We start from the raw sequence: 27,215 nt of genomic DNA, 5'->3' as shown, positions 1-27,215 counted from the left end.
TTGGCACACATCTCACCCGCGACACTGAAAGACCAGAAGCCATAATCAAAGCTACCAGAGTTTTGTGTTGTAAGGTTTACAGTATACTTCGATGGACGCATAGTGTTGTGAACATGAACTTTGGCTTTTTCCCCTTGTGGGCCGTTTTGCTTAACTTCCCCAAATGATTCCCCTTTATCTTTTTCTTCCCTTTTTTGCTCATTTTTCATGGGCTTCGATAGTCCGAGCAGCAAGTAAACACAAAACACACAAAAAGTGCACAAAAGGAAGGAAAGATTTGCACCAGACCAGGCCCCCGACGGTGTGGTGCAGCAGTCGTCCGTCGCCCGATGGGGGAAGGAAATAAATAATTTACGGGCTTTGCGTTCGACCAATTGCAAAGAAGGGGGTTGCTTGCTTTCGACGCTTTTGCTGCCGTGTCTTTTGCGCGAGGACACGCCCTTCGTTGGATGGTGGTGGTGGTGTGTGTCTGCGTGTATGTTGGCGCATAAGTGATGGTGCATCGGTACTCCTTCTACCCCTGCACTGCACTATGGAAGGGTAGGCCATAAAGAGCTACCCAAAGGTCCGGGCGTGAAGCAGTAGAGCCTTCCGTGCGGCGTGTGAGTTTTATACGAAGCAGGCCAGGGTTTTTGATATTACATTCGTTTGATGTAGAGTTACCCTTTTTGGAGGACATTGGGCGGAGGTTAGGTGATAAAATGTTATTGATTGTAATTGAGGTTATAGATGGGTTATATTTCGTGCGTATGCGTAATCTTGTTGTGGTAGTAACCAGGGTGACGTATCTAATTCGGAATTAATAGGGCTTTCGTTCACTATTTAGTATTTTTGGGATTTGAAAAATAGAGAAAATGCTGTTGGAATAATAATTTCTTACAACTATGTTTTTAAATAGAATCCACCTATCCAAAAAATCAAACGAATGGCAGTTTCTCCCTAGCATATTTCTTTAGTAAATTAAGTTCTAACGATCAGCGCCATCTAGTGGGAAGTGCATTTATGGTTCATACTGTGAACAAAATCTGTTCCTATGTGTCTGTCTCAAAAAATCCCATTATGTGGTTTTTTAAATGGTGGTTGATGTTTCTAATTGGGTTTCGTCTTATTGGGGGAATTCGACAGTTGTCACATCCATTTTTGTTGTACTTTATACTATTCTCCGAATCAGTTTCAAAAGATAACAACATTAATCAACACTCGCAAGATACAGTTGACAAACAGCATTGTTATCAGAAATATAAGAATAATCAATAATATATTGTATAATGTTATACCTTTTCTCTTGCCAATTTCTTTACAGGACTAGAAGCACAAGTACAGGAATCGTCGAAGGATTTGTACTGGTTTTAGATAGTGAAAGATGCAAAACCTTTTGCATGCATAACCAACACGACGAAGGCATTACAGTTACAAAACTATCATTTAATGGAGTAAAACATTTAAACAAAAAACAAAACAGGAGAGCTACAAGAGAAATGTACACAACGATGCACCCTTGCAGAGTATAAATAAACAGGATAAGCGTGTTTTTTCGGTACAAACGGCAACAAACAACTGGAAAACAACAGTGCTTAGACCAGACTCATTTAGTGAAGGAAAGCATCGAAATGAGGTAAAGTTGTAGTGAAAGCGAAGCGATGGTTGGAAATTCTTACGACTGAAGAACGAAATGGAAAGCGCACCCGTTTCGTCCTTATTTTGTACACTTCACCCCGTTCCAGTTTCGTTCCAACAAGTGGAAATCCCTTTTGTCTCTCTGTGCCCTCCCCTTCCCTCAATCGCTGTGTATAGTAGAATGTAAAGAATATATAGGATTCTCGAGCCTACGATTGCCTCAAGGTGTGCATACATCTTTGCACAATTCTAGCAACGACTAGCGCGCAGAAGAATAAGAACAAAAAAAACCCTTACACAACAAGAAAATTCTGATGAACTGTGTATTGACGAAATGATGGTGTTAGTAGTTATAAGCATAATAGAACAAAATAGAAAAAAAAAACAGCGAAAAAAGAAACGCACCGAGAAATGTATAATCAAAATCGAATGAGCTCGATCATCATGAAAGTTGAAGAAGAAGAAAAAAAAAGACATAAAGCAGGCGTGAATCATTAAGCTAGGCGATAGAAATGTGGTATAGAACCAATAAGACAAGCAAACCAAAATGTGCGTGAAAATGTGCATATTTTTAAAAAGCGTGTGTGTGTGTTTTTATTTTGTTTTTCTTCTTACCAGTGCATCATGGCAGACGAGAAGCGAAAAGGTGGCAAAATCTGTAGCTATTACTCTAGAGATGGTGGGATTTTGTTCCAATATAATGGTGAATGAAATACTTTCTCAAATCTTGTTCTGTTTTTTTTTTGGGGCAACACGACAGCGATCACCTCTTTCAGAAAGAGTTATTCATTCGCTGCAACGTTTTGTGAGTCAGTTTTTATGCTTTTTAAAATATACGTTAGAATTTTTTTTTCTTCCTTTTATTTCTTTTCGATTGAGTCGCACACCCTGTGTCGGTGATGTGATGCGTGGGAAACACTAGAGCCGAATGTGTAAATAAAGCAGGACAAACACAAGACAAACATATGATAAATTGTACCGTAACGATAAGCGTATGAACGAAAAAGCAAATAAGAAAACAAGTTTGTTAATTTAATGTTATTTTTACCACGGTATAACCAACACAGCAGTTTGTAAGTCATACAGCGGACAAAATGCGAAAATAAACAGGAGAAGAAAAAGCGAAGATTTGTTCATTATGATTAGCTGAGCTTGCGCATGAATCATTGCACCACTATAGTAATTGTTTGGGAAGGTGAATTTGAATAATTGTCAAATGCATCGCACAGCATTAAACGCGTTGGAGCGCGACTGTATGTTTGAAAATTTGTCTCTTCTGTCTAAAGAAAACCAGGACAACAATGTACACAGAACGGAACCAATCTCAAGAAAGGTACGTGTAATGTGTTTAGTTATTTTAATTGTGAACCAACCATCTTCAACATAAGCAAATTGATTAAATTCTGACTAATGTTTCGTACATAACCAGGAGCGATGAATAAACAGGAAGAACAACATGTAAAACGATGATATTAACATAAGAATGGCGAAAAAGGCACCATCTCGAACTTAAACTTTCACAAAACACACACACACACACACACAACTATACATATAAATATATATATACACACAAACACACAATCACTATTATCACTCATCAAAATGTGCAAGTATATGAGAACGAGAAATAAATGAAAAAGACGTTCGGAAATGAATATGCTCGAGTAATGTTGCTTTGTTCTGAAAATATCCGAAAGTGTTGTTGAATGTGTTTAAAAAGTCGCAAAGAGTCCCACAAGCATGTTCTATCTAATAAGATCTCTATTTTTGGTGCCTCTTTTTCATCCTCAAGACAATCAACATAAAACAGACTCTCATCAATGTTTTGTCGCGCTTAGCGCCAGTGCTCTACAATGTCTATCTTCAGCACGGAATCTTTCAGTCGCACCAGCAAACGTTCCAATTAAGCGGAGAGAAGTGCACGGGAAAAAGGGATAACCTTTCCCATTCGATACGGCCACCAGGCGACCTTTCATCCGCTCATTTATCATTTTTCTGTACCATTTTCCGGTGGCAGGTTGGTGTCCTGTCCTCGGTGCCTTCGAGTGTCCCTTCGAGGGTCCCTTCTATAGCCTCATCTGCGTTCCCATCGAACATCAATCGCAAAGAAACAGAGAGAGAAAAAAAGCAACTCCAAGCTAATACACTCTCTAGTGTGGAGTAGAAAAAATGAACATTCAAAAGAGGAAAAAAAATGGAAAAAAACCTAAACTCCTGTAGGAGTAGGATATGCACAGCATCCGCCGCTGAACCGCATTCCCATATAAATTAATACTCGTTTAATTGATAAAGTGTAATGCGTTGTCAGATGTCAGAAAAACTGATTTATTGCCCAAAACATGTTAATTATGGTTGGGTGAACCGTCCCGCGGTTTGATGCAGGCAGGCATGCATGCGTGCGCGTAGCGAACACCGAAAGGCACGTCGTCCCGCATGTCAGCGGTATGAGTGTGTGCGTGTGTGTTTGCTGTACTGTGGCGGAATAGAGTTGGTCCTCTACGATCCGTTTCTGGTTGTGTGCTACAGGAAGCAGGAAGCAGACACACCCGTAAAGACAGGATAAATGTGACACATACAACAAAAAAACGGACAGAATATTACACCACGGATGGTTACCAACAACATCTCATTATAGATTTTCACGTTGAGCACGATTCCACCAAGGCCTGAACTAATGTGCGATACAACAAGAGCAACGAGTGCACCAATTCCAGCACATTCCCACCCATTCAGCGCGGGGACGTAACGATTAGGTTATCAAATTTTGATATTGCACACCCCGTGACATTTTTTCGAACAAAAAGTACTGACTGCATCTCATTCCCCGAGTAAAACGGTGTTAATGTGCGGAGAGCCTTTGTGACATCACAGGACGGGGACGCTTGAGGAACATGGGACGCGAATTCTTTGACAATATGCACAATTAACAAGTAGCGCAACAAAAAAAAAACAAGCCGTTCGTCCGTTGCAAATATTGTGACCAGACTAGTATGAACATGTTAGATGAGCCAAGTTGTCTGTGGCATCAAATCAAAGAACACATTTAAATCGGGGAAAAAGAACTTCACATTAAACTGCCGCTCCCTACTCCCCTTGTTGACTTCGCCGCAGATAACATGTGTTGTGTTGGCCCGTGGTGGCCATTTATCATTAACTGATGGTTTTATAGCACTTTTTTTTTTGCTACACAAGTAGATAAATGGAGATACAATTTGCGAGCAACACAAATGACTGTAGACAGTTGTCCAAGGATGCATTCTTTGCAAAGAACCAAATTCCATTCCACTTGCTTTCTGCTGAACGTGTGCGAATGATGAGCTGGAACCATCAGGCTCAGCAAGGCAAATCATCCTCCTATGAACTGATTGCTAAGCCATTAAGCAAGGGTTTTTGGCGTTGTCTGCGGGGTACGCACTTTGGGGAATGTATGCGAAAACCACTTGGAAGCAAAGTTTTCCGTTTTCTGAGAATGGCATCTTCCCACGGTGTCACGGTAGACATGGAGACTCCAACTTTTTTTTTTCGGGGAGAGTTTCGCTTTGCATACAAAAAGCACATACATTGAAGGCAACGACCCGTTTTATAAACATTTATGAACACATTCCCGTATTGGGTTTGGAGTTTAGGCAAGAGAAACAGTCGGTTGGTTTGCGTTGGCTTTGTGAAACAAATTTATTGAAATAATTAAAAACAAATAGTTGGAATCTTCTGTTCCCATTTGGATACCGAGTGATAATCGAAACTAGTTGCTATTCTCAGAAGCTTTGTACTGCGGCTATTCTTTTCAATAAGTAGTATAAGAATAATGTTCCATATTAGAAAAAGAAAAACAAGGAAAACAAAATCTTCAAAGTCACTTCCTTGACTTTACTTGATTTTTCAGAATACTAAAAATGGAACAAACAAAAAAAGGCATTTAGCTGTATTAAAAAGGAGTTCCTGTGCTACCAAAACACGTCAGCATACCCATACCCTTTGCCGGTATGTTTTTGTTGGTAGTTCATTTTCAAAATCTCGGCCGGTTCGTAGCGTATGGGAAAGTTCGGCGGTGTTGGATACTTGTAAATACAGATACTGGAACGTTCAATGGGCCCTGTTGCTATGGTGTTAGTTTCCCGCAACGGTGCTGCAACTTGGTTGCACATCCCATTCCGTTGATATCCATTCGCACCGGGTCCGTTCCTGGCTGGATAGGTATCAGCAGCAATCGTAGCAGTAGGCGGCGACATCTGCCGTTGATCCTTCACACCTATCGGTGCATTTTGGTACTGCCCTTTCGGCTGTGGGCTGGCCGGGGCGTCCACCATGCGTTTTTGACGCTCCTGCTCGACACGCATCGCCTCGATTGCCTTTCGGCGGCGCGCCTCTTTGTATCGCTGGTAGCGCAGAATCTCACCCGACCGATCATCCACCTCGCCCAAAATGGATGTGGATGAGTGCGATGATGATGATGTCGATGCACGGTTGTGGTTTGGCTGAACTGGTGAATACTGTCGCCGGCCCACAATTTTCCTGCCCGTCGTCGGCACGTCCGGAGAAACGTCCGCAAATAGGTCCCAAAACGATGGGATAGGTTGCGTTCCGTCCAGAGATTTGTCCGAGCCAGGTCTGTCCGCTGTAGCAATAGTATTGCTGTTAGGCTCGAGTGCAGCAGAAGAAGCTTTCCATTCAGCAGCCAATGCGTTCAATGGAAAGGTTTTCAGCTCACGAACAACGCTATCCTGCGCAGTGCGAGGTTCGTAGATGGAGCTCTTACGAATCGCGCCTGTACCGATAGTCTCTTCCGTATTAGCAGGCTTTGGTTCCTGCATTTTAGTTATGTCCCATAATGGTGCGCATTTAGCGTCTTCCGGGTGTGGCGTCGGCGCATCTTGCTTAGCAATGTCCTCATCGCTACATTTCTCTTTGTTCTTCGGCACTTTTTGAATACGGATCTTAGCAAGCTGTTCTACGAGCGATTTGCCTGACGTAACCTGTGCCATTGCACTCATGGGTAAAGATTTGTCCTTACTCACTCCATGGCTCGTTTGAAGTGCACTTTTCTGGCCGTTCATCTTTTTCGTATCTGCTGAAGCCGTAGGTGTCTTGAGGGTAATTGTTTCTCCATCTCCGTAAACCTTGAAGCCGGAGGCGAAGAGCCCCTTCTCTCCAATCGCTCCATCCTTGTACGGAAGCTTATGATAGCGACTCCGATTAACGTCAAGATCTGCGCACAAGAAAAAAAAAATCCAAAATGGACGTCATTAATATTGTTGCAATCAATGCATGCTATCTCAATTGTAGCAAAGCACAATACTTACCCTGCAGCGGCTTCCGCTCAGTCTTTGCCGTAGTTTGATGCACCGCAGGCTTGGCGGTGTCACGTGCCTTTAGTCCAAACATTTTGCCTGCCGGTGTTAGAAACACTTTCTTCGCGAAATTTCTGACCCACACACGGAAGCTGAACTGAACCACTTGACGTACTGAAAATGAATGGCTTGGCCACTGCCAACTAATTCCCCTCCGGTCGGGTGGGAGAACATTTTGCGCGGGATACTAGACGGTTACCATGGCAACGGAGTAGAATGACAGCATCTGTCCGGTCGGCTGCGGACCGGTGTACGTACGCAGCCAATGACTCTGCGTTATTATAAGGGAGATTGATCAGGGGTGGACAATTGGAAAGGGACAGGTATATAGCTTTGCTTTTTTAATCATACCGCATCATTTGAATAATCTCCAACTACATCCAAATAATGCGCCCTGAAGTGAAACATCAGCGTGGGAAAACGCCATGCTCGCCAGGGGCCCCTGGCGCTCATTCCCAACAGCTCACGGAGCCGCAGCATCCAGGCGAGCTGTTAAATACAATTCGCTCAACACGAGTTTTTAAAATCGCTGCAATATTTCACCCATTAATTGACATCATTAAGAAAGTTGCGAACGACGCGAACCGCAGCCGAGCGGCACATCTGGCTACTTCGGTGCTAACCGTAAGCGGCAAGCGGTGTCACACCACGGCGTGGGGATGTAGAATATTTGAAACCTCATCCATGCTATTTTCCACCTCCCCCCCCCCCCACCAAAAAAAAAAACAAGAATCGTCGCACGCACGTTCTGCGCTTGCTTTCTCTCATATTTATCATCGTACAGCGTGGCGCAGGATTAAGCGATGCCGCCCGAAATCTTTGAATTATCTTGCCAAATATCAATCCTCCCGAGCGATGTAACCGCCTTCCGCCCCACACGGACGGGCACCGCACTGCCCGGTGACACACGGCGTACCGCCCGCTTTTAAGCCACGAGAATGTCCGAACTGATCGCCACCATAGCAGTCGAGGCGCGGGGTTGGTTCGATGTTTGTGAAAATGGATTATGGAATGTGTGTTCTGGGCGCGTTCGTAAGGGCGCCTTTTGGCAGGCGGCAAGAACTGGCGAAGCGAACAGACAGGTTTCGGCACCGGTGCCGAGCATATCGTACGCTCTGCTAATCGCCGTCCATTAGTTTCATGGCATGGAGGCTCGAACCAATTATCGATTATGGTTATTAATCGAAACCGATTTAGTGCGAATCGGATTGGAAGTGCCAACTTTTTAAACTCGAGCAAACGAGGGGATGTGGTATGGATGAGAGTTTCATCCAACGCTAGGAAAGAATGAAGCCTGGTATGCTAGGAACGCTCTCCCTGTATCCCCTTTTGTTCGAACTAGCCAACTAGCACCTAGAACGATAACGGGGCTCGCGCGGACGAGATCTCAATTTTTTTTGGTTGTCGGAAATATTCAACTAGCACGAACTTGCCAGAGTTTAACAATCTCGTCGTCGTCGCCGTCCGTCGGAATGCTGGTTGGTCCAGCATCTATCTACAGTGCGCAAGTCTTTACGCGGGCACGCCGCTCCGTGACAACATTAGATTAATCATTGTGGCAATCGGAACGACGGCGACGGCAGTAGATGATATTGATTGATTGTGGCCATCGCGTTTCCAGTGCGTTCGAGTCTGTGCGTGTGTGTGTGTGTCGTAGTCGACGAGAGCCAAAACCAAAACCAGCACAGCACTATCGTGCACATAGGCGACCGGGCATGGAGTCTTGCCCGGTCCATGCTCGAATACGTAAGCGCTCGCGGGATCCCCCGACAAGGCGCTTGTAAATATCAATAATCGTGACGCGTACGATGAGTGGAAAAACGCAGCAGGATAGCATTTTTCGAATGCCTTCCGCCATCGGCGTATGGGCGCGCGCGCGCATCCGCTGGCTTTGAGATTTCGGTTCTCGGTAGAACGTGGTCCGTCTCTGATGAAGGTTTTGTTGCGCTCCCGCTCGTCACACACACACACATCGATCAACATACTACACTTTCGAACGCTGCACACCTTTCCTACGGTAAGAATTTGTAATGCTGCAACAGAAACGGTTTAGAACATTGAGCTATGATGTTGGGTTTAAATGTAAATAAGCTCCCAACGAGCACATCCCTTACCGCTTGGTGACATTTCACACCTTACACGCGCACTCACCGCACTGTTTTGTAGCAATTAAAATTTTACATATTTTAATTAATACCTTACCGTTTCACCGTTGCATTGCTTCCCTGTTTTCCGTAACAGCAAGCCGCCAGCCCATTAGAATTTGATTCCCGCTTCGTTATGCAGCACCATGCGACGGCGGCAAATCTCTTTCAACTTGCAACCACGACGCGTTAAATAGGAACCCCGCGGGTCGTCCGACCAGCAGCAACGGGACAAGGTCAACAAGACAAGGGCACTCCCGCGCGACACAATGGGACACCGATGCCAGCCAGGACGCGGTATCTCACTTTGCGCTGCTGGTTCCTTTCGCTTGCTGGTGTCGGCACCGCACAACCTCGATGGTTGGAGCGATTCGGCTACTTTCGATCGCTGGCTATTGCGAATCGTCCCGGATCGCACCGTGCACCGTTCCCTGCCATACGTACCCGTGCGCGGGCACCGTGTTTCGCCTGCGTCTATCTTCACCACTATCTATTTATCTGCGATTTGGTGTGTATGTTTTCGCTTTTTTTTTCGCTCGAGAATCATCGAAACCCGGGAACGGTGCGACTCAAAGTGTTCGGAGCGCGCGCGCGCCTTCTCCCGCGCCCTCTCTCGCTCTCTCTCAGGTCGATCCAGTCGTTTTAGTTTGTCTTTCGCTGTTTCTTGTACTTCATCCCAGAACTGGTGAAGAGCAAGAGTGTGGGAAAAGTCGCAGCCTTTTTGAGACCGATGCCGCCACCATACGGAACCATGTTCCGATTGACTCGACAAAACGCGAACCCGACGAACGGCAAGGAGGAAAGGCTACGGGAGGCTACGGAATGAACGAAGGACTTCTTTAGCGAGAGTCTCAGTTTTTTGTATACACACACACTATGTTTCCTTCCCGTTTCAAACAGTGTCATACATACCTCGCCTTGGTCGCCTTTTAGCCGTTTTCGAGTTTGGGTACAACACACCGATGGGTTCTTCTTCATTCCTCCACTGCTACCCTCGCCTGCGCTCGGGAAATGGTTGTGTCCCATTTAATTGACCGTGCGAAAACGAGAAAAATTACTACGAAAAATGCCGAAAATATAATTCCCGCCGGTCGATTTGCAATAAATAACAACGTGACGACGATAAGTATCGATACGAACGGTTGTTTGGGAGTTTGGAGCGCTGCTTCTTCCCGGTTTGTTCTAGCGGTTTTTTTTCCTGCGGTCCGGTAGACGATTGGGTTCGGGATTACATGCTTCAGCTTGCGTATGCTACTATGATGGATTTTTATAGAACAATTTTCCAATGCTGCGGGGTGCTTACCGTTGACCCGAACATGACACAGAATTTCTGGAAGGACAGTAAACAGTGAGTTGATATATTGCAATGAAGCAGATATTAAAAGTAAACTATGTTTGTACACAATGGGACACTAGACTCATGTAGAGTATTGGTTAATTTTATCATCTTTTAACACGATAAACTATTTATTAATCTTTTCCGTAAACTTTCGCTTCTTCCAATACTAGACGCGCCATAACGTAAACAAACGCGAAGCCTGCCTGACAACATGGTCGAAGAATGCGCCCCGCCTGACATTTGGCTACCGGGCGACTACGTTCAGCTGTCAAACTGACCGTTTAAATTTCAGTGCTTACCGTTACAATGTCAGCCCTTATCCGAAATGTGTTATCTTGGGTGGGGAAATATTTATCTTGCTCGTGTGTTTGTTTCCCATGAAGCACTCCTCGGTCAAAACGCTCGTAAATAACAGCACATCCTTTCCACCGGATTGTCTAATCGTGGTGATCCAAGCAAGAGTTAACCGAAACAATCGTTGGAGCTCATTAGAATAAACGATGCACGGCTATGCTGGTGTCCCATACAGCACACACTTTCGGAAGGAACTGGACCTTCGTTGTCTAATCTTTGTTGCACCTTTGTTTGCCCAACAAAAAAACAAAAACCATTCGCAGGCAAGATTTAGGACTCCCCATCGACTCCATGGTGCCATTTATCTGTAGCACAGACTGAAATTCCGGCTCACTCTCGATCGAAACTGGAGGGTGACTTATTGATTTCATCGATCGGGGTCTACCACCAATAAACTTGACATGGCGGTTTTGTTTTGTGTCGTCGTTCGTTCGATAGGCTCAACACGCTTGGCAAGTATTGCAGTGCTTTTTGTGGATAAAGTTTCCCAAACCGGGATTGATCATGTGCGGTGTGATCGAATCAGCTGTGCCATTGAGACCGATCTGGGCTGAGCGGTGGAAATACATTAACATTTGGCTCTAATTAAAAACCACTAGCGTCAGCTTTCGGTAGATATTAGCCTCGTCGCAGTATCAAAACCGAGACCTGAGGAAATAAATCACACAACGCAGAGGGAACGCTCAACAATGACGAATTGCTGTGTGACTGCAGCCGTAACACACAAATAGCTTATTTTTAGCCGTATGTAGAGCTACTTCCAGGCAGCATATTAATTCCGGCAGGCCTTTTTCGTTCGGCGCTCACCCAAGAAGAGTAATAGGCAGTTCGTCTTTGTGTGTCTTTGTAGGGCGCCACCAGAAACTAAACTGCTTGTTTGCGGGCATACATTTCGGCCCGGGGACAAGACAAATATCGTCACATATGTTGCACGACGTCGTTGTCCTGCACACACACACACACTGCTCTTCCGTCCTTCCCTGACGCTCATTTAATTATCGGTGCAATATTTCACTAGAATAAAGCACTTTGTTGGTGATGGGCTGTTCCCAAACGGTGTACCCCAATTGCCAGCACGAAATCAGTTGTACTGAGCGCCAAATAAATCACGCGTAGGGCGATCACTTTATGGGCTAACAGGGTTTCTAAACGAGGAATGGGGAACCGAACAGCACAGATCTTGCAGGCCCAGTGAGTTCACAGGCTTCCAGCTGAGCGTTCCAGTCCACCCGCAGCAAATCAATAAATTCCTAGTAAATTGTCAATAAATTCATAAACATCATTAATTACATAATTTAAATATTTCGTTCGTGTCCACCGTTGGCGGGTGTTCGAATGGTTCGAAGACATCGACGGGAGCATCGCTGTGGATGTGTACCACCATACAGACACACGCACCAAACATTCGATTTCCTTCTAGCCGGCGAGTTCGAAGAAATCTGACCAAAATGTATGTCCCGATCAGCTAGCATCAATGCCCAATTCCACTGACCGTGGCGTTATCTACGAAATAGATCACCGTCGGCGGCCGATCTGGAATCTGTAAGATCAATGGACCGATCGGGCGCTTTTGGGATTATGGTTTGGGAGACGCCTGCACTCCTGATCCTATAGGCACAGGCAAACGGGCACGAAGATGAACGAGTTAGACCAAGATAAATGATGTCGCCACCACTATTTACCAGGAAAAATCGATCGATACGGTGCACCCCGATAGAAGTTATGGTTCTTGTACGTTTTCTAGATACAGTATTGTGATCTTTCGCTTCCTAGAAATGGGAAGGCGTTATACTATTCGGCTGAAGAGGTGGCTTTTTTCTATTCGCCTTGCAAAACTTCTTTGAAAATCGCTGAATGGCTCTATTTCCGTTCGCATGTAAGTCAGCCAGAAGCCTACGCCGAATGCAACGCAAACCACAATCACAGCATCGATCGATTGTGTCGATCGTGTCTAATTTAGAGACATGTGTGTCTAATAAGTTTCGATGGTCATTATCATAAATGCGTTTAGCCTATTCCATGGAAACCTGCTCCTTTCCTCCTGGGCGGAGGCTTCCTGGGCAGTTGGAAGAACACGATCGGCGGCAAAAGCCTGAAAGAAGTTAAAACAAACAAAGCACACCAAACAAACAATACGGTAGATGAGAGGCCACGAGTAGGACGAGGTTAGCCAAGAGCAAAGGAACCACAAAGAGAGAGGGCTTGGCAACGTGACGGGCTTGGTGTCTTGATCTAATAAATCATCCACCGTGGAAAGGAGAAAAAAAGATGCGATCCAGTAGGGATGGGAGTGTAAGAGGGCCGTAAATAAAGGAGCCAACAGGCGCTGTTCTTAAACGACTTGCATACAAAACTACAAACTTCTTCACACGGGAGTTTGTGTAGTTCTCTTCTAGCGAACGTTTCCTAGAGCTGGACACGCTGGGAAGCGGAAAGCAGAGGATTGTAAAAAGTCACAGCAGATTCGATTAAAGGAACAAGAAAAAAAATAACAACACCCCTAAACAGGAATTTACGAAAAAAGACATCGCACCCGTGTGGTAGCCTCGATCGCGGTGAACCGTGTGACTAAATGAGGACATGAATCGACTGCAAATGGGTCATAAATTTCAGCCCGTTGTTTCTTGGTTGTGGCTCATGCTCCTACAGCCCGAAATGAGCGGGATGAGCGTGCGAGGGTCTCGTGACCCAGGCAAAACCCATCCAAAACCCACAACAGTGGTTAGCTTTATTTTTTTATTGTGGGGCCAGACAGTACAAAAACGCGCACACAAAAGCGTTCGATCGATCGGTTATTAATTGATATTTATGCGATTCGATATCAAGTAGCTGAAGCTGGGTGCTTTTTTCCCTGGAACCTGCTCCAATCGGTGGGAGCGACTCGTGGTTTTGAAGCAGGTTCGCATAAATCACCCTCTACCGATCCCAACTGGGTGGACGCTTTTCAAACTAAGGATGAGCATTAGCGTTTGGAAGCTATCGTATAGACATCAGACAAAAAGGCTCTTTTGTGTGGAAATGGTTGCAACACAACTGGATAAAGCTATTACCAGCAAAGAAGTGGGAGAAATTATTACCAAGGTTTTACACGCGAATAAATCATACTAAACTATGGAAGAAGGGCCCTTCCGCCAGGCAGGACCAAACGGATCTCCGAGTGCACGACGCGCATGACGTACTGCGGCGGCTGGCGGCTTCTGGTCGGTTGTGGAATGGGCCTGAACTAATTACATCGCAGCTCTCCCATCGGGCGGGATTTGCTGGACCGTGTCCGTACCATCACTCCATCACTTCCTGTCGGGTTTTCCTGGCCTACAGACCTAGCCGGTCGTAATGGTTGATTGTTTTCTCAAGACATTCGACAGCTCGCGCAGTCGGTAGAAATCAAAGAGCTTTCCCGAATGGCCGCTCGTTCGCGCTTTGGGGTCGCGATCGTTATCGACGTTCGCTGCTACCGGTGGCTGGCTTGCCGGTAGTGATTGCGTAATTAAATCGATTGCCCGTCATATTCCCTTCTCTTCCTGCCCCCTTTCCAGGGTAATGACTATCCCGGGCTACTCTGGAGCCCCATTACAGTGGTCGGTCGGCTCGACTAGCGCTCGAAACGGATGCAATCCCGTCCATCTGAGCGTAGTGTCCGAGTGCCGACGTCGTGTTCCCGTTTCATCAAAAGTCCAGCCGACCGAACAAAGTGTATTTGACTTTAATCGTTAATTAATCAAAACACAATTAATTACCGCAATTACTTCCGTTTTGGTCCGGCGCTTGGTGTGGCCGGGTTCGGGTCTTGGTTGGCTGGTTTAGTTGAGTTGAGTTGAGTTGAGTTGGGTTGGGTTTGGGTGCAGAAACAGCATAGTTTTCGCGAACTTTAACGTACAATTCTTGTTGGTTAATATTTAATGATTTATGGTACCTTAGAAGTATTACATCATGGGTCTTCTTAATTGAATGGGTTATTGGGACCTAGCGAATAGCGTACATGAAAGGGGGATTGTGGTCAGCGGCAGATATATTCTTCTTGGAGCCTCAAGGTATATTAATATTCAAAACTATTTCGGTGATTTCACATCTACTTCAACAATCAAGTCCAGTTCTCACTAATAATTGTGACAATCATAACCCTGAGTATGTCTTTGTCGAGCCTTATACTTGGCAAGTTATTTGATGATTATTCGCGTATCTATACTCGAGCTCTTAAATTTGAGTATATTCAAACCTCTTTTGAACGAGTTCTTTTTTATATACATCAAACAATGCAAATGAAAATGCCTCTATCATTTATTCCAAACATTCTCATTAAACGTACCAAAGTTTAGTACTGAGTATGAGTATGAGATTGGTTTCCAATATCATAGGGCCATACATGAAATTATTAGAAACCCATTTTAATGAAGTTTTAAGGGTACTATAAGCTGAAGAATCCCACTTTGAGTAGCAAGTGTTCATAGTAGCAAATATTTGTAGTCTCATCTGCAACTTCGTTTGATTGCAGCGTTTGATTGTACGAAAGGCAGAGTAAGAAATCTTAAAAAATACACTTAAGACCATGGGCTATGTTCTTCAAAGTAAACAGCATTATATGATTGCTATGAACATAACGCGTAAATGATTGTGGCATATTTTAAGTTCACCGTTAATACGTAACACAACAATTGTAAATGCAAATAACAGTTGCGAATAAAAGCGATCTAGCACATGAAACATCAGATTAAGGTCTATTTAGGTCGTTTATAGGAAAGTTCGCCTCTGTTTGTGGTATTAGTTTAAAGTACATGCGCCAAAATAGGTATTTACTGTTAAATTTGTCACACTTCAATATGACCATTTTCCCGCGAGGATTCACCAATGTCTGTGGTTTGCAAACCAACACTATTCGTTGTATTGTTGCATATTACTGAACGCATGAATGAGCTTCATTTACCACATTAAACTGTCCGCAACGCACATATCAACTCTGATTTTCGTTCCGTTTCATATTTGCCATCAAAGTTACGACCTGCGTTTGGAGGCTGGTAGCTGGTAACTCATACCTCGTAGACCACCGTTTTATTCCACACTTCCGATACACACGCTCCACAGCATGGTTTTGTAAGTTTGTTGCCGGAAAACATTATGCGCCAGCAGTTCCCTGGAGGGACGCGTGCGAACTCGACCTATTCGCCCACAAGCCATCGTGCCAGTCACGTCACAGATCAATTACACCTCTTGACACCTCTTGCAAGCGATGAGAGGAGCTGTGGTGGAAGCAGTTGGGTTTGACAAAAATAAACCCACATGACGCGAGCCGTGTTGACTGGGCGCATGCTTCTCGGGAAGACTCCCAAACCGACGTAAGTGGCTATTAAATAATGATGCTACAACAGACAAACGAGCACGAGGGATAACGGGGGGAGGGAAAGCGTATGACAACGATCGGACACGCACGCACGCGATCGTGCTCTCACTCAACATCTGTGACGATTGCCTCAGAAACAGGCGTGTGAGTGGGGTTCCAAAAGGCGGTGTTCTCTTCCTGGGTCGTGCTGGCCACACGACACGACACACCACCAACAAGAAGGTGTCAACAGATGAAACGACGGCGATATGATGATCGTCTTCTGCTCACACATCGAGCCCTTTAGGTGTTTTGTACCTTTCCCCACTGGTAGCTTTCACCCAAAAGGTGTCTGAGTAAGTGATGTACATCAATTTCGATTAGAATTAACAAGATACACACGATACGGCAACTTCCCCATGAACTTCCCACGAAACGAAGGTGGAAGGGAATGGCAAATGAGGCTCATTTGTTCGGTTTGTTTAAAGCAGCACGCGATTATCCCCACGGTCGGTTGAGCCAGCTTGACGCGGCGGCTTAAGACGGTCGGTCGGTCGGATTAATGATGGTACCGGCGCCTGGTGCGACCAAGACGACCGTGTCTTCTTTTAGAGCTGCTCCGGCGGAAGAGTAATCGGTTCTCGCGTGCGAAGGTTGTTTTCCTTTCAAGCTGTCGGTGTGACTTATCTTTTCATCATACGTAGGGAACAAATCCTAATTGATGTTAAACATTGGCGTGAGGGGAAAAACAGGGAGAGAAAAATGAGTGTTTATCAAAGTTTTCTTGTAGTCTTTTTTAACCTGTGTACGTACGAGCTCATTTACTAAACACACTCACTCACACACACCAATTGAACATTACACAACCCTCCAGTGCAAGGGAATTTTAAAGCGATCGATCACAACTTCTTCCTCCACTCGGTATAACTCTTTATTCTTTCGGCACAGAAAAGCCTACAGAAAGGCTACATCAACCGAACATAAAACACGACTAAATCGAAACTTTGCTGCTATTGTCCGGCAGGTCTTGCCCGCTATCTGCCCAACAGCAAAAGCAAAACAAATTAAAAATCGTACCGCATCTTGCGCGAGGATTGCGAAAACGGATTCCTTTTGAACTTGCGCCCCGGTACCGATTTCCGTGAAATCCACAGCCCGAACTCCTGCCAACCGAACGGTCGCTCTGGTGTGTGCCGTATTGGAGATGTTAATGATAAGCTGCCCATCGGGCCGTGGACTGTATACTCAGCAGAGGGCTAAAACAAAAGAGGAAGCTGGAATGGGGAAAGCGAGTCGCGACCAAAAGGGCCTCGACAGCCGTATTGACCGCGGACCTTGCGGACGGTTCATTTGCACCGTTTACCGCGATGCCATTTCGAAGGTTCGGAAGAATGGAGCTGTTTTTTTTTTGACCACCTTCCCTTGAACGCAAGATCGCGCAAAGATGGGATCCCGTGTTGTGTTGGATGCGTCCCGCGCCCTGGAAGAGACTGAGAAAAATGGCCGACCAAATTGAGCAAAGCGTTGGCCCGTGGGGAGATTTTCGAGTACTTTAGGAGCTCCCGTGTGTCGGAGGTGTACCTGCAGCAAAACTCATTAAATGGAGAGTGTCCAGTTGGTCCAGTGCTGTGTCGGGGCCCCCGTTTTTTCGTTGTTCTTGCTGTCTTAACTTCGTACGCGGCACCGCCATTGGTTGGGGCAATTTTCAACCGATCGCTATTCGATCGCACAAGGCAAACAGGGGGGAGCAAAACGGGGGAGAGGGGAGGGGGAGAAAAGGCCATCGACGGACGCGTCACGAAGCGTTTGCCCCCGAGGGTCGGGCGGGTATGATGCCGCCGCCGACTTGTGTTCGACCGAATCCGACCGTTTGATGTTGGGCCGCCATGGAACTCCGTCCGAATCGCATTAGATGTAATTCGCCGTTGGGTTCTTCTCGTTTACGCTCCGCCGTTTGTTTGTAGCTGTAGGCATTACCGAGTTCCTCTCTTCTCTCACTCCTCCCTGGTCACAAGATTCGTGGTCAGAATTTTTAGCGTGGAATGTTTTCGTGAGCAGTGTGAGAAAGTGAAGCGAAGGCTTGAGGGACTGTTTTTTGTTCTTTTCTCAATTTGTCGATTGTTCAATCATCTTTTGGACATACAAAATGGAGTCAGCAACACAGTAAGCGATGCTTAATATTGCATGTGTATGTTTTCTTTCAATTTCGGCTCATCAAGTTGATTTTGTGGCAATTACTAAGTGTCTGCAGTGTTTGAAGCACTCCCATGCACTGCTTATTGCATACATTTAGGCTGCTAAAAGCACATTCCTTACTAGAGACTTAAGAAACTCTTGGATGGAGCTTGTAAAAAAAACCAAAAATTGTTTCAAAATACCGGAAATCAATATCAACTTACGCACACTGCAATTCACACTTCTCACATCACCAGTGAACCATTTTTTGTGAGTACCAAAATCGCAATCCAACTCGTCCAAAAACCATCCAGAGTAGGATTAAGGGAAGGGATAGTAAAAGTGACAGCAGCGCGATCCAAAGCACCATGACACTTTTCTGAAGCACATGCATACCGGCACCATCTGAACCGCACAGTGCTGCGTAATTACACCACAATGGCGGATGTATAAGTGATCTCGAGCGGATTTCAAAAACTGACAGGCTTCCGGTCTGTCCGGGCCAAGCAAAGCCAGCACTTGGCGACCCAGCTGCACAAAGGTGTTACCCCGCGTGACAAACACACTGGTGCATTAATATTTCAGCTATTTCAAAAGCGATTGGCCCGCCGAGCCGGCCCCAGGATCCGATTGGACGCACCTCCGTTCGCTGGTTTGACGGGTGCGCTATTTATAATGTCGCCGAAGCATGCGGCATGCGAATCACAGAAACGGGAGAGAGTGATGATGTGTGCTGTGGCAGTGGCAGCTGAACGATAATCAATTTATTTGATTGCAAGCTTCAATTAGAGTGCGGTAAAGCGTCTGTGGCGCTTCGGGGGACTGCCTGCCAAGGTACCTGTTGAGGTGGGAACCATCGGCCCGTGCGTCAATATGGCGGCTGCCAAACACTCACTCCAAGCGGCGTTCCGTCGATCGTCCATCCGTAGTAGTAGTAGTAGTAGTACCGCTGAGGGCGGGAATCGAAGCATTCAATAAATTTGTGTTATTACATTTTGATTGATACATTAATTGATTGCAGGCGAATACCGCGTGTCCCGAGCCACAGCCGAAAGGTACTACAGCACGTCCCGGGATTCGACCGCTTCTCCGCGGGAAGGGATCGCACGGATTGGCGGCTCGGTTAATACAGTGTACACAAACATGCCGACACAACGAACCGACAACGCCGAAGGGAGTGGAAGAGATGATGGTTGCAGAAGATGGAGTCGTACGCCACGTCGGTTTGAAATGGGAATGGTTGAAGGAACGCTTTCCCATCGAGTGGAGATGCTTGATCAGCGTGATCAGCGAAAAGCGGAGTGTGCCGAACATTCAAATAAAGCATATTTGGGGATTACTGGCGGTCCGGGAGGGTTGTATTGATTGTAGCTTTCCTGGTACAGCTCAATCAAAATTGTTAAGGTTTGTGCAAAGGGATTTGATCATGAACAGTAACAAAAAGTAAATGCAAGCAGAGAGACAGCATACCATCAGCTAAAAGGTTGAATAATATAAAACAAGTAGAAGATACAAAGCGTTTAATATAAACTAATAAATTACTTAACAGAACAATAACCCAATAACCCAATAACCCTAGTCATGTTGAAAAACTGGAACAAAATAAACAAAACAAAAGTCAATTACAAATGAATCATAATTTGAAATAATGCTATAACAGAGAGAACAAAACAAGTTAAATTAATAAATCAGAAGCTTCAAACTTCAAATCACAAACAAATTCTTATTACAAAACAACCCACACGTTTATACTTGATATTTGAAAGCTTATCTTTCCCCAATCATTCGAATCGATTTAACAAGCACCAAATGCTCGTAAAACCTGTCTGAAACTACAGTCTCATTAGTGTTGTATTTATGCAAAATAGCAATGAAATCATATCATCAACCCAGCACTCGTTATTATCAGTCGGCACAAACCTAACCACTGTTAATAAAGCATCCATTACCGGCGCAATAGCACACCAAACACCAAATAGGACGGGAAGAACCACCGCGGAGCAAATAAAACAAAACACCACCACCAACCCACCAAAGGGTCTATTGCACCCCCGTTGGTAAACCTACCGAAGCTAGGCCGATTTTCAATTAAAACCTAGCATATCTGCACCACCTGAGGCATGCGTTTGATGTTGATGTACTGGATATGCAGCAGAACTGCATCCCGGAACTGCAACACCGTTCCCCCGGAACAGGGGGAGAAATCCCGGCAATAGCGAAAGCAAAATGGGCCGACCGACTCGGCAAAATCCTCACAATCATGCACATTCGCTTTCGCACGGAGTGTGGAAGGCTTTTCCTGACTTGCGCCTGGTATTACGCCCGGCAAAAAGTATGGATATACCTCCCATGGGCTCGGTATCTGCAGTGGTCGGTTTTGCACTGCGGGCGAATGTGTGTGTATGTGTGTTCCGTTTGGTAGCAGTAGCTAGCAGGAAGGCACTGCAGACAGACCGGAGTCTATAAATTAAAACATTGACTCCATACTGGGTTTTGCGTTTCGGTTTCGGTTTCGGTCCCCATCGAGTGCACACAATCGTTCGGTGGCACGTTTGATGAATGTACCTAAAGGCGGTGGTCAGAAGCTGTGGGGTCGGAAAACGGCCTTTCCGAACGGGAGCATTGCTTTGAGGGTTTGAGAAATCCGTAGCATTTTAGCTCCAGCTTATTCCCGATACTACCCCTCGTCTTTTCCCCCATTTTGCATGGCTGGGAAAGGATCTTTACCGCATGAGAAGGATGGGGCAAATAATTTACACACAATTTCAATAAAGATTTCTACGGTTCCGTCAGTACCGACCGCCCACCCGCCCGGATCACTGGTACGGTTCAAAGGAGCTCAACACCGAAGAAGTCGAGGTTCCTTTGGTTTGTTGGACGTCTTATCGAACGCACACGATCCAGCTGCGAGCGAACCGGGAGCGCCGGTGTCGGTCGGTAAAGGTACAAAAGGATTTTTGGCCCAGTATGGACAAAAGGAACGGCAGGACTCGCTAGCTCGGTTTACCATTGCGGCTTGCTTGCCTTGGAATTATCTACCGCCGATAGTAACAAACATTATAATCTTAGCCGTCGTAGTTGGACCCATACTCGGAATCAGTGAAGATTTCCAATCCAAGCGCAATGTCTTCCGTCTTCGATAGAATGGACCGAGTGCACCAAAGGAGAAAGAGACAGAGAGAGCATGGTGGTTGCCTTTGCTTAGGCCTTTGAATGTTATGAGTCACATTGGGGCGGATGGAGGAAATAGTTGAAGATAATTACAAAATACTAACCCCGAAGCTACTGGTGCTGCAAGCGCAAACAGCAGAAATACGTACATACGCTTTAGAGAGTGCTGGGAGGGTTTTGTCTTATTAAAATATTTGCTCCTCTTCCAGCGCGTTTGCTGTAGCAGTACCGGTGGCAGAATACCATTAATGCACTGAATATGGTAAGCAGTCTTTTCCCAGTTGGAGCAAGATCCTGCCTGCTTCTGCCACAAGAGCTTCCAAGAGCTCGCAGAACAACTTCAGTGTTAAATAAACCCGTTCTGTAACGAATCTTGCGGCTATTTCGTGGCTTTTGGTTGAAACCGTTCAAGTACTTCTACCCACTCCACAGGAGTGGAGTTTCAAAACCAGGGTTGACAAAAGCGTACCACTCCAATCGTGTGCACGTGTGGACGTTGTGCACTGCACGCTGCCCGAGGGTGAGCGAGTAATATTTCAGATCTAACACGATCATCTCTTATCTGATTCAATTGTTCTGCCGAGAAGACATGGTCAGCCGCACGCGGTCCACCGAGATTGGCGTGGTAGCCAATAGGCGGCCCGATCTGATGACTCTCTTTGCGACCCACCCCGGGCCGATCGTGTGGATATTCCAGCGCGTTCGGAGAATTTGTTCCCGAGTGTGCTGTGTCTGCAAACTGCAAGCAAATCGCACAAAGCTGCGTGCAAAGAGGAGAAGAATTACCAAACAAACGATCGGTACGAGCGATCGGGCGCAGCAGTCCCGCGGAACCCCCACCCAGTGCTAATCGGGCAAGGCCACGCGGCGTGCAGCAGTGGTTCGTTTTGAGGGCCGCAGGATCATCAATTAAGATGTTTCACGTTGCAAAATTCCGACCGAATCTCGGAAGGTGCGAACATCTGGGATTAATAATTGTCTCCAAATACGGGTCGGGCGGAGCGAAGATAACGATCCCGAGGGCCATCGGGAGATAAGGAGCGCGTTAACGAACGCGTAATTATGACCCCTTTTAGCGTCATGCGCAAACGCTAACAGCGTACTGCTGGTTAAAATGACGAACGAAACGTGAACCTGGTGGGAAGGAAGGTTTATGATTATGAGGATTCGAAAATTTATTCTTTAATCCATCCACAAATACACTGAGACTCATCGAATTCAATAAACTCTGAAGATTGATGAAATTTTGGGACATCTTTGGGAACCAGCGTGCGACATGAAAATGAGAGTGCCGATCAAGGGCGGGGTGTGTGTGTGTGTGTGTGTGTTCGGACATTGGTAGCAATAAAATTCAAACAAGCTCACCAAGAATGTCGGCAAATTTTCCAAACACTTTCCCACGATCTAGCGAACGGTTTGGATGTATTCTGTCCAGGGAAAGAAACAGCGAGTCACACAAAAAATAAGACACTCTTTAGCGAAATTTGAAATCCTTCCCCCAAAATGACCCTGATATCGATTCTCCGCTTCCCAGTAACTGACCGTTTAGAAGGAGATCTGTATTCTTGGGACTTGTTAGTTTTTGTGGCCAGTCTTTACTTGCTTCGTCCTTTTGGGAAGGTGAAGAATCATCGATTTTCTGGGGACGAAAGATCCATTCAATTCCCCCAGATCCAGAGGAATTCCACGCGGAGTAACCCTGTCACCGCTCTGTGACAAAGAATAAGGCAAGTCTTTTGGCTGCAGCAGTAAACAGATTTGGTTCTCATCGCATGCTTTGGGTGAGAAGACCCACGAACCCGAACGAACGCATCGAAATCGGGTAAATTATGTGCAAAAACCATTGTTCTAACTGATGCTCCAACATCGGAACCATGGGAACGGAACTGATCGGTCGTCTTTATGAAGAAGGTGTGAGAAGAGCAGATGAGAGACAATAACCACAACCAGCCACAAACAACCTCTGATGGATGAATCATTAAGCTTTGACGATTAATTGAAGATAATCGCGGGCAAGCCACACGGATAAGCTCGATCACGTTCACGCGCCCTCTGCAGCCAGCAGCGGTGCAACATTGTCCCTTCTATGTGTCCAACCAGTGTCCAACAAAAGCTTCGTCCGTAAGCTAACGGGACGACTTTTTTCTCGCTCTGCTGGACTTTCCAGTCCTGGACCTGGAAAACTATCCAATACCAAAGGGGTGGAGCGGTGTAATCTACTGAGTTCCGTAATTACTTTATTGATCCCGGCGAATGCCGATACGCATTCGTGACGGTGCTGGAAGGGGTTTTTTGTCGATATCTCCCACCGCCGGGGGTGGTGGATGGATGGATGGTGAAGATAATCGGTCGTCGCGAATATGTCCCTCTCCCCTAAACCAGGTGAAGCTGCCATGGAGAAGGGAGGAATCATTCTAGGAATCGATGTCAAATGAAATGATTCGCGCGCATTAGTGGCGGTTGTGGCGCGGCGTTGGATGGTAGGGTAGCTGGCCGCTTGCCGGCAAATGGCGGCAACCATCAATCAGATATTTGCGATCGGAGCCCAGCGGAGGAAAGCGATTTTCCTATCCGGTTTAAAGTGGCCACGTCACGAAAGGATCGATTGATCGGGTGGTTGGGTTGAGTTTTTTTTTTTACTGTAGTTTGCTGTCTTTCTCTCTCTCTGGTGTGCTCACACTGTTTCCTTTCCAGTTGGAAGGCATCGCATCGGAACAGTGTCCACCGACCGTGCTTAGGAGGGATTTATTTTTTCGTCATTGCTGGTCGTAGCGATAGTTATGAAAAATATGCTGCCATGCTTGTGCACGCTTGGCTTGCTAGGCAGGAATGTCACATCTGGTTCCGTTCACAGCTAGCCGAACCGCACAGTGAAACCAGGCCGGGAGATACTATGGGATGGGTTTTTGGGAGTGATTGGAATAGACTGAATAAAATAAAATAAATACATTTTACATTAAATACAAAATAAATACATTTAGAATAGTTTTTAAAGAATAATAGCTTTCCTCTCAATATAAAGTTTCTGTGTGACTTTTAAGAAAATTGTATAAAATCTTAATTTGTTTTATCTACAATTTGTGTCCACAGGGCCATCGAAAACGAGCCCCAAGTGCACAACTATGTATTGTTTGATTCATCTATTGCCGGCAGGGCTTTTTTGTCTCTCGTTTCTTTGGCCACTTTCCAGGCATTTTCAGTTTTTTGTACATGCAAACCATACCCAGCTCTGTCATATTATTTAATTTGATTAATTATTGAGAGTTGTTCTGATTATTTCCTGTGATGTAGCCAACACTGCCGCACTGCCGTGATCGCCATATATTCAAGGGGACATTTTTGCCGGTTCTCTTTTTTTTGGGCTCGAGGGAACAGTAATTAGAAATATTTCATCGTCTCTAAATAATGAGCTCATTTTTTTTGTCTGCGTATCGGTGAAACAAACAATTTGTTTGATTAATTGATTGGAGCTGTTCGGTTGGTATGGTTTGTGTTATAAAGCAGTGCAATTTAGTTCTATTTTTGGGTCTTTTCTCGCAGTAAACTATTTCCAGATAAAACGCAAAAAAAAATGTTGTCATTCTTCGCTCCATCGTGCAATAGGCTTGATCCCTGAAGGGAAAACTGCCAGACCTTTTCTCTAAGCACAGCATCAATGTTCCTAGTTGTGATCTTTTCCACTTTCACCAATTGCCAGCGAAAGTGACGCACGTCCACTGAACTGATTTGAGCCGCTGACGCTTCTTTAACGCCTTTTTATACTTTTCGCTATATTTAGTGTACGGTGCATCGTCCTGACCTCCTTCCCTGCTGTGAACGGAGTACTTCTGCACGTACATCTTTGCTGGGAAGTAAAAATTGAATAGTTTGAAGACGCTGTCACTGTCCCCTTTCGTATCGCATCGAAATTGTGCCTCAAACATCACAAACTGCTGCTATACCGGTTGGATGTGGAAGTGAGGTAAAATTAGAAAACGGTTCGATCGGATTTTCGGGGTGAGATGCAACCCATGACGCTGGGAACAACCGCGCGGATTTTCACCGATGTTCGTGTGGATCGCCCGGCACGCCGAGTGCAGCCTTTGACGATGCGAGGAATTCTGATCGGAACGCTCGGGTTGGGTCTCCCACTGGTCTAGTCGGTGTCGCTATTGTCCCTTCCCTCCACCCAGTCATAGGGCGTGAGCAAGCGGGATGTCCATAGCAAAAGCCGTTTCGGTTGGGCGACGCATCAGAATGGACAGGTTAACCGGGAACCGGCATAGTTAATACACTGCTCACAGGGGCTTACGAGGAGTGGTGAAATTTAAGTGAAAGAGGATTAGTGAAAAGAAAGGATAGCCATCGTGTGGAAATATCTAAGCTAGTATCTAATTTATGCCGAATCATTCAACTACAGAGAACTTTGAAATTTAGAGGTCTACATAGTCAATATTCATCCTGTTAAGATTCCAACGTTCTTATGTATTGAAATAAAGCACATAATTCACATGACCTGATTAGAGACTGAAGTATTTGTGAATAGCAAATTGGCACAGTGCAAAGGTCAATTATCACGCCATCGTCTGTCATATTTGCAACCATTTCCATCCTTTTGAATTCTTTTAAATTCTGAATAATGTAGGGCGTGATAACAGTTGATAATTTCAGGAATATCATGTAGAGGTTCTATGATTCTTAACGTCCACTTTATGCTGTTTGGATATAATATGCGTAAGATTCAGATTTTCTAAAGTCTGATTTTACTGGAGTTATAACTCTTACAGATAATGAAATTCTGACTAGTAACGCGAAACTTACGACTCCGACTAGCTTACATTTTGACTCTGATAAGACTCTCTATCTCTAAAACTATTGAACATTCATTTGAGTTGGTACCAAAGTCGATGTGTTGCTGCTAACAAAAGATCAACTTTCATTCACCACCCCAGCACCAAAATTAGGAGCTCAATTCATTATAAAGCATCACATCACACGTCACTCCATTTGCCTGGTTTAATTGTGTTTTAATTTTGGTACCTTTCCTATCCAGATCAGTACCGAGCGCCCAATCCCGGAGACTGTCAACATAATTCAGTGTTAAGCGAGCCGTTTATCTTCATCACAACGAGTCGTACGTAGACGGCCCAGGGCCCGACCGTTCCGTGCCGGCACTTCAACATCTCACGTGCGCCAGCACCGTTCATTCATCGTTCCGCCGATCTTCCGCCAAGGTTTGTCGACAGCCGGAGGTTTAGGCTACAAATAGCCGCAGTAATCGGTCGTCTAAGGTTGATCGGTTCGGGCTAAGTTTTTCCTCCTTCATTGCCTCTCCCAGCACGTGCCCGTGGAAAAGTGGTGGAAAATTATCCAACAATCAATCCCCGTCCTCTAGCCCACTTTCCACCACGAGGAGCACAGTTTGCTCGTTCATTTGTTTCTCTAGCTGTCTAGTGAGCTAACGCGCACGGCAAACGGCTTTTCCCCGTTTCCTTACGGTGTGTTTGCGTGTGACTTTAGCGTCAGCTGACTTTCACCGCGGCATAAATTGCGGCCGTCGCCGCGACGACAACAACGACGCTGTTGTCGTTGTTGTTTTTGTCCCCGAGACTAATGGCTGCTGTGCGATGCGGTGTGTAGATCCGTGTCCCTTCGATCACGTTGCACTGGCGGTTGGGCCCTCGGCAGAAACAGCAGCACACACTTTCTTAAGCGGGTATTGTATTGTTTGTCTAGCATTACTTTCACATTGTAGCACGCAAAACGGCATG

The 27,215-nt window shown here is 45.6% G+C and overlaps 2 protein-coding genes across 7 annotated transcripts in view; one reads left to right on the top strand and one right to left on the bottom strand.

Moving 5' to 3' along the window:
• Positions 1 to 3,265, top strand: part of LOC121596631 (protein vestigial) — a 48,121-nt gene extending 44,856 nt beyond the window's left edge. For all 5 annotated transcript variants that reach the window (XM_041921734.1, XM_041921733.1, XM_041921732.1 and 2 more), the window contains exon 8: positions 1,304 to 3,265. In XM_041921734.1, the coding sequence (XP_041777668.1) occupies positions 1,304 to 1,353 (50 nt within the window). In that variant the 3' untranslated portion in view covers positions 1,354 to 3,265. The remainder of the gene's footprint in view (positions 1 to 1,303) is intronic.
• A 2,008-nt stretch (positions 3,266 to 5,273) lies between these two features.
• On the bottom strand, positions 5,274 to 10,620 carry LOC121597096. Of its 2 annotated transcripts, XM_041922630.1 has the most exons (7): positions 10,514 to 10,620; positions 10,253 to 10,442; positions 10,025 to 10,169; positions 9,171 to 9,927; positions 6,921 to 7,239; positions 5,593 to 6,826; positions 5,274 to 5,507 (listed from the first exon to the last, which is right to left on the bottom strand). In XM_041922630.1, exons 5-7 carry the CDS (start codon positions 7,000 to 7,002, stop codon positions 5,474 to 5,476), a joined length of 1,350 nt encoding a protein of 449 aa, XP_041778564.1. In that variant the 5' UTR covers positions 7,003 to 7,239; positions 9,171 to 9,927; positions 10,025 to 10,169; positions 10,253 to 10,442; positions 10,514 to 10,620; the 3' UTR covers positions 5,274 to 5,473. The 2 variants fall into 2 exon arrangements, with proteins under 2 accessions (XP_041778564.1, XP_041778563.1); XM_041922629.1 differs by lacking the exons at positions 9,171 to 9,927; positions 10,025 to 10,169; positions 10,253 to 10,442; positions 10,514 to 10,620 and having other exon boundaries at positions 6,921 to 7,675.
• Positions 10,621 to 27,215: the final 16,595 nt, after the last annotated feature.

This window comes from Anopheles merus, chromosome 3R, assembly GCF_017562075.2.
Source record: "Anopheles merus strain MAF chromosome 3R, AmerM5.1, whole genome shotgun sequence".
Lineage (NCBI taxonomy): Eukaryota > Metazoa > Arthropoda > Insecta > Diptera > Culicidae > Anopheles > Anopheles merus.
The sequence above is the reverse complement of the archived record's forward strand: the minus strand, read 5'-3'. Positions and strand labels throughout refer to the sequence as shown.